Source organism: Mus caroli, chromosome 7 (assembly GCF_900094665.2).
Source record: "Mus caroli chromosome 7, CAROLI_EIJ_v1.1, whole genome shotgun sequence".
Classification (NCBI taxonomy): Eukaryota; Metazoa; Chordata; class Mammalia; order Rodentia; family Muridae; genus Mus; species Mus caroli.
In genome coordinates, this window is record NC_034576.1 from 143,564,859 (window position 1) to 143,572,247 (window position 7,389).

The window sequence follows — 7,389 nt, forward strand, 5'->3', positions numbered from 1 at the left end:
CAAGGTTAGAAATTCACTGAACCAAGCCGGGTGTGGTGGCGCACGCCTTTAATCCCAGCACTCGGGAGGCAGAGGCAGGAGGATTTCTGAGTTCGAGGCCAGCCTGGTCTACAGAGTGAGTTCCAGGACAGCCAGGGCTACACAAAACAAACAAACACCACCAGCAACTTCTCCAAGCACCACCCACTGTGGTGCTGCTGGGGACTCAGAGCAAGGGGCTCTGATTATCCCCTCCCCCACTACACATCCCACACTCCCCGTGAGTTAAACAGAAGCCCAAGACATGGGGGTATCCCTCTTACCTCCCCCTCCTCTGGTTCTTACTCCTACCCAGGGTCTACCTGGTGGTCCTAGGGCTCCTTTTCAAAGAGAACCCCTCTCCTTGGGCTTCTTTAGCTTGCTATCCAGTGTCCCTACTGGGATCATATTTATGGGACATTCTCAGCCTATCAATACACTGGGCACAGACCTGGATCCCCCACCCCTCCTCTCTCTCCAGTGCCACACTGACCAGGAACATGACCTGGCTGGGGGGGGGGACCATTAGCCAGAGCTCACCCCTGCTCCAGAGATGCAAGGGGACTTCCAGAAAGGACACATAATATCTCTAAGGGGCTGTAACTGAAAATCTCCTAGCCCTGTGGTCAACTGGGAACATGTGACCCTGTCACTCCCTAGGCACACCTCTTGCTCTAGTCCCTCTGAGGAGCAGGGCAAGAGACTCCCCAAGATAGTTTGAGCTGGGCCAGCCTCTTGGAGTCTGTTCCCCGCCTCCCCCTGCCTGCTGGAGTGTCACAGTTTCCACTCCTGGCTGAGAAGCACAGCCTCTCTTCACTGCAACCTGGGCAGCAGAACGGGAGGCAGCTGCAGCTGGGAAGCAGTAAAAGACTTCTGTCCAGCCCTGGGCCTCAACTCTTCCTGGTCCTGCAGGGGCTACCAGGCGACACCAGCCATGACCAAGTATGTCAAGATCCTCTATGATTTCACAGCGCGAAACGCCAATGAGCTGTCTGTGCTCAAGGACGAGGTCCTAGAGGTAAGGACCAGGGCTATACAGGGGAAGTGGGGCATGTTCTGGGACCATGGTCTGTAATCCACCCATCTTCCCAGTGTGCTTGACCTGGGCTTCCTACCGGGCCTCCAGTGCCCTCTCTGACCCCCACCACAGTCTGGCTGAGCCACTGAGCTGCCTTCTGATGTCTGGGGGATCCCTGAAGGTCTACTGTGGTGGGTGGCCCTTCGGTAGAAGCCAGTAGGGGCTTGTCATTCATGGCCACCCAAGATCACCACCCTGGACCAACTTATTTGTGCCTAACCTGAATCCAGGCCACCTACTGAGGGACAGAAAGTGGAGCAGGCTGGGGGAAGCTCTGCATTCAGAATCAGGTTAAGAGGTACCCTATCTCCAGGACTGGGGAAGCCAGGCAGGGACTGGGTAGCCCATCAGGCCAAGACATGTCCAGAGGATAGAGAGCTGTGCTTGAGATACCTGGACAATGCTTTGGCCCTCTGTGAAGGGTTTGGCAAGTGTCCCCAGCATCTGACTCTAATAGTATTTGAGGTCTGCACGAGGATGTTGGTGAGTCTCACAGACATCTGGACACTTGGCAGGTGCTGGAGGATGGCCGGCAGTGGTGGAAGCTACGAAATCGCAGTGGCCAGGCGGGCTATGTGCCCTGCAACATCCTGGCTGAAGCTCGGCAGGAGGACGTGGGTGCCCCCTTGGAACAGGTGATCGCCTGCCACGGCTCCATTCTGTCTACAGCACAGTCAGAGCCCCTAAGGTTAGGGGTGCAGCTGGTCTCAATGTGATATTTGAACCTGATCCCCGGAAACCTGCTGCCCCCAAGCTGGGCCAAGGGCTGTGTGGGTTCCTGGGGTCTTACTCAAGGGAAGAAAGGGCTGACCCACCCATCTGGGGTCCTGGGTAAGTCCTTATATAATAGCCCCTCACCTTACCCCTCACCTCTTCCTCACTCCTTGCAGTCTGGCCAGAAATACTGGGGTCCAGCCAGCCCCACCCACAAACTGCCCCCAATTTTCGCAGGGAACAAAGAAGGTGAGTAGATCCACTTTGGAGTTAGAAGTGCGGGGAGGGGCAGGGGAGGGAAGTGATAGGATGGGGGGGGGGGAGGCAGAGAATGGGTCCGAGTGAAGGGGCTGAGAGCGTGCGCCCCACAGAGCTAATCCACCACATGGACGAGGTCAATGACGAGCTCATGAAAAAGATCAGCCACATCAAGACACAGCCGCAGCGCAACTTCCGCGTGGAGCGCAGCCAGCCAGTGCACCTGCCGCTTACGTTCGAGTCAGGTCCGGATGAGGTCCGCGCCTGGCTGGAAGCCAAGGCCTTCAGTGCCAGGTGAGCCCCGTGTGCACAGCCGGTGGGGCGGGCGGGGCCTGGAGGACAGTGTCCCGCCCATGGCCCCGCCCTCACGCCCACCTGCCCCTAGGATCGTGGAGAACCTGGGCATCTTAACTGGACCCCAGCTCTTCTCCCTCAACAAGGAGGAACTGAAAAAAGTGTGCGGAGAAGAGGGCAGTCGCGTGTACAGCCAGCTCACAGTTCAGAAGGCCTTCCTGGAGGTGAGCAGCTCCTGCCTGCTTCTGAGTTCCTTCCTGGGCATAAGCACCTGCACCTGAGGTCACTGGAAAAACAGGAAACAGCAGGGCCCTGTCCTGTACCCTCTCTATTCCCCAACCTCCCGGCTGAGGTCCAATCTCTTTTTCCTAGAAACAACAAAGTGGGTCAGAACTGGAGAAGCTTATGAACAAGATCAGGAGGGCCGAGGACAGCTATACCAGCCAACACACTTCACCAGAGTCAGAGGGGGCGCCGCACCTGTAATGGGCCCAACCCAAATGCATGGAGTATTATTTTTATATGTGTATTATTTTATACCAAGGACACAGATGGGCTGGGTGTAACTGGCTTACCTGCCCTCCAGGCAGAGTCCTGTGTATGAGCCTAGCTACACCTGTGGGTAGCTCTTTTGCCACCCGAGCCCTACCCCCAACCCAATACTCTTCTTCCAAAACCAAGGCCAGCCTCAGCCAAACCTGTACCTGGCAGTGCCAGTTCCTTCTCAACCTGCTGCCAAGGCCCCAGGACTCTCCCGGTGGGCAAGGCCTCTTCCCCTGGTCTTCTTGGTGCACATGAAGGTCCTTGTTCCTTAACGATGCTGGGCCCCAACTCCGCAGCTCTCCCTTGTGTTGCTTGTTTCTACATTCACGTTTCCCTGCATCCACTGTACCCCAATTGCAGGATGGGCCTGAGCCCTCAGCTGACCAGCCTGGTGTCCTTGCCTACATATTTGCCCACTCCCTTCACGCTGCTAGCATCCCAGGAACAACCTGGTCAGGGGCTACAGGACAGGAGGCCTTGGGTGACCTGCTGGTATAGAGTATGCTGTATTCTTTCTTCTTTGAGACCTAAGAATGCACCAGACATAGGTTCTGACTTCAAATGTCCCATCCCACCCAAAGAGCCTGTGATAATAGATGTCTCTGGCTATTTCCACCAGCCTGTTCGCTGGTGTCTGGTGCATTTCCCAGCTCTGGATGGAGCCCCAGACCCAGAGATGAGAGTGGGGACTCCACAGCTATGTCAATAAACCAGATGTCTCCTAGCAACTTATATATCTGTTTCTTGGGGTAGAAGTACTCTGACACCCAAACTGCCTCTTCCTCCTTCTCCTTTTCTCTGGGATAGTGCATTGGCCCTGAACTCTGAATAGTCATCCTGCCTAAGCCTTCTGTGCTGGGATCCTACTTGTAGACCACGAAGCCTGGCCATGTCCTTCAAAGATCTTTCCAGGAGAGAGCAACCCATCCACACAGGTAGTGCTTTGGCCATGCCAGGGGACACCTCTCACCTCCACACCCATCCAAAACGGCCCTAAGGACATTTCTGGGAGGGACTCCAGAGGGTGTCTAGACAGCCCAAAACCTTCCAACCAGCTGGCTTTCAAAGGTCCCATTCTGAGTAGGAGCAGAATTCAGCAGGCCCAGGAGCATGAATCAGAGGGAGATAGAGACACTATTTAGAAGACTGTTCCAAGATGAGGGAGGTGTCAAAAGGAGAGCAGGGGCCTGAAAGACCTCACTGACAAGTTGGAGAGAGACCCAGGTATCTGCCCGACTGGCCAGAGACTTTCCTTTGACGCAAGCCTTTGGTGCCATCTGCTGGTAGCTCCTTATACATCTTTGGGTGACTGTTAGATACCTTGTATCTGGTGTGAGGACTGTCCTGCATTCCAAATTGCTAGTGTGTCAAATCCTGACAAGGATCACCTGAATCCTCAACCTACTGTGCCGAGACTGAGGTGAAGAGACTGTGCCCCTCAACTAATCCACCACCTACCCAGACTTGGCCTCAGGTCTCAGAGGCTCCAGCCCCTCAGCTCAGACAAGCCCTATGGGACCCAGTCTTTCCAGCAGTCTTATCTCCAAGATGGTTGGCACCACCCTTACGGAGTCTCCAGAACCTGTATCTGCTTCTTCATCTAACCCTCCTAGCCCTTCCCCATCTGCCTACACTTATTGTGGCTTCCACGGAGCTGAGGAGGCTCCAGACCAAGCAGCCTCCCCTGCCCCAGGAGCTCTGGACTCCTCACTCCCATGTGCTTGGGCCCTAGCTGAACAACTGGCTCAGGCCTCTGAGTTCTTGGAAGTTGTCCCTTCTTCTCTCAAGGGCCTTCCACCACCTCTAGGTCCTTTTTAAAAAGTAGAGAGCTGGGTGTGGTCGCATACACATTTAATTCCAGAAAGCAGAGGCAGGAGGAAGGTCTATGTGAATTAGAAATAGGTCTACACAGCAAGTTCCCGTCCAGCCAGGGTTACAGAGTTTTTAAAAAAAAAACTTTTTTAAAAAGTCAAAAATCTTTACTTTTAAATATTTTTACGATTTTTCTTGCTTTTATTTTTATGTTTATGAATGTTTGCCTGTACATGTCCTATATGTCCATATGTACACCATATATACCATATGTGTGCCAGGTGCCCACAAAGGCCAGACAGATTCTCTGGAACTGGAGTTATAGATAGTTGTGGGTCCTGGATCCCCAACCCTGGTCCTCTGCAGCAGTAACCGTCCCTAAAGGCTGAGACAGCTCTCCTTATTAATTCTGTGAGGCACAATCTCACATAGCACACACCTCATACTTTTGATATGGCTGATGGATGGCCTTGAAGGATTATAGGCAGGCACCCAGTTTTATGTGTTGCTGGGGATAGAAGGAAAACATTCTGCCAACAGAGCTAAGTCCTGAATCCTCAGAACCTTTCAGAGAGAATAGCAGAGGACCACCTATCACAGGCACCTAGTGAAGAGATGGAAGTGTTACAGCCCCAAGGCGCTCCAACTTGGGACCTTCCCTAACTACTTACTCTTCCCTCTGTGGCTGTCACTATCCGGGGCCTGCAAATGACAGATAACAAACAAGGACCATGCACCAAGCACTATCCCCAGCATTGGGTGACCTCACTCTGGTCCAGACTAAAGAATGAGACACAAAGAACCCAGGTCACCTGGGCTGGGGTTCAAGTGCAACTTTCCTAATTATAATACAACTCTCCCTGATCCCTACCCAGCAGGTCAGCAGGAGAGGGAAAGGTTCGCCCTACCTGTGGGAACCCAGCTGAAGAGGGTCTGTCCATAGGTTGGGTAGATTTGCCCTGGACAAGAACGAAGAATGAACTTAAAACCCCCAAACCTAGAGTTGGTTTCTAAGCTACTTAGCCAATAAACTTCGTGTGTGGGACTGCTGGGACTACTGCTCTGTGCCTAGCTCCACCACCAACAAATATTTCCATGAACAAGGCCCATCTCTGTCTGAGGACAAGCATGTCTTTGTGATCTGCCAACCTCCTGACCATCCACAGCAGGCCATGGATGCCTGTGGCTACTCAAGCCATTCAAAACACAGGGCTTCCTCTACCACTCAGAAGAGGCTTTCCCTTCTTTCCTAGAAAATGATATAAAATAGTTGCCTTCTCAAGGTATTTGGAGGAATGACAGAGATGCTGAGATGTCCCTTCTACCTGGGTGACTCAGCACAAGATGCACACTTAACCTGGGGACAGTGATGCTTAGCCAAAGTGGCTAAATCTCTGTGCAAATCCCATGAAGGGACCCTGGACATGGGTGAATGCCGAAAAAAAATGCTTTTTGTGTGGAGAAGCAGAAAGGATCTACCCTGGCCCTAAAAGTGAATGTTCCCCTGGGAGTATTGGATGCAACATAACAGGCAAAACTGTCAAGTGTCAGAGAGAAAGCATGGAGAAGATCTGTAGCCAAATAACTTGTGCTCAAACAAGAAGACATGAATTTGAGTTCAAAGAGACAATGTGTGTGTGCTGCTACGGGGCACAGAGCAGAAAGGAGTGATGGCCAAGCTATACAGCTCTGAGCATACAAAGCCTAAGAATCCCTTGCCAGGCATGGTGATTCGTGCCTATAATGTTATCATTTGGAGTGCTGATGCAGGAGGATTACCATGAGTTTGAGGCCAGCATGGGCTTATAGTGCTACCCTGCCCCAAAGAACAACCAAAACTAAACCTCTTTTGTTGATCACCGCTCCCCAAAGTGCTGTCAAGAGACACATTACACACTGAGTGGTCTTAAGTGCACACCTCACTGTGGATGGTATTAGGGGCACAGCTGCTTAAGAACTTTCTTCAGGCTTTGAGGTACAGGCGAGTAGCAGGGGAACAGGGAGAAGCATGGGGTCGAGTTCAAGGAGAACCTTTGGATACTTGGTTAGGACTCGGCATATAGGAGGCATAATCCATTTGTGTACAATGAACACATGACTAAGGTGAGTTTCAAAACTCAGAGAGCCCTGCTAGGCTTTCCACATACAGGTCCTGAGCAAGAACTTTCTGAGGGGTCAGCGAGATGGTTCAGTGGTTAAGAGAACTGGTCACAAGCCGGGCGTGGTGGCGCACGCCTTTAATCCCAGCACTCGGGAGGCAGAGGCCAGCCTGGTCTACAAAGTGAGTTCCAGGACAGCCAGAGCTATACAGAGAAACCCTGTCTCAAAAAACAACAACAACAACAAAAAAGAGAGAGAGAGAGAACTGGTCACTCCTCTAAAGAAGCCAGTTTCAGTTTCCAGCACCCTTGCGGCAGCTCACAACTGCCTTAAAATGAAATAATAGGATATACAAAAATCTTTCTGAAAAAAAAAAATCTTTCTGTAACTTCCCAAATGAGGCATTTGAAACCTCATCTTCCTGCTATGAATCCTGCTTTGAGTGCAACAGTGGTGTGTGTGTGCGCGCGCGTGTGTGGGCGCGTGCACATGCTCACATGCTGAGTGCAAGAAGAGTCAGAGACCAGAGGTCAACACTGATCTCTCTCTACATTGGGAAGAGCAGGTGGGGG

The 7,389-nt window shown here is 52.3% G+C and overlaps 1 protein-coding gene across 1 annotated transcript in view; it reads left to right on the plus strand.

Moving 5' to 3' along the window:
- Eps8l2 (EPS8 like 2) overlaps positions 1-3,633 on the plus strand; it is a 22,392-nt gene extending 18,759 nt beyond the window's left edge. The window contains exons 16-21 of the mRNA XM_021168945.2: positions 931-1,036; positions 1,612-1,731; positions 1,987-2,059; positions 2,182-2,362; positions 2,454-2,586; positions 2,735-3,633. Of these exons, the coding sequence (XP_021024604.1) occupies positions 931-1,036; positions 1,612-1,731; positions 1,987-2,059; positions 2,182-2,362; positions 2,454-2,586; positions 2,735-2,848 (727 nt within the window). The 3' untranslated portion in view covers positions 2,849-3,633. The remainder of the gene's footprint in view (positions 1-930; positions 1,037-1,611; positions 1,732-1,986; positions 2,060-2,181; positions 2,363-2,453; positions 2,587-2,734) is intronic.
- Positions 3,634-7,389: the final 3,756 nt, after the last annotated feature.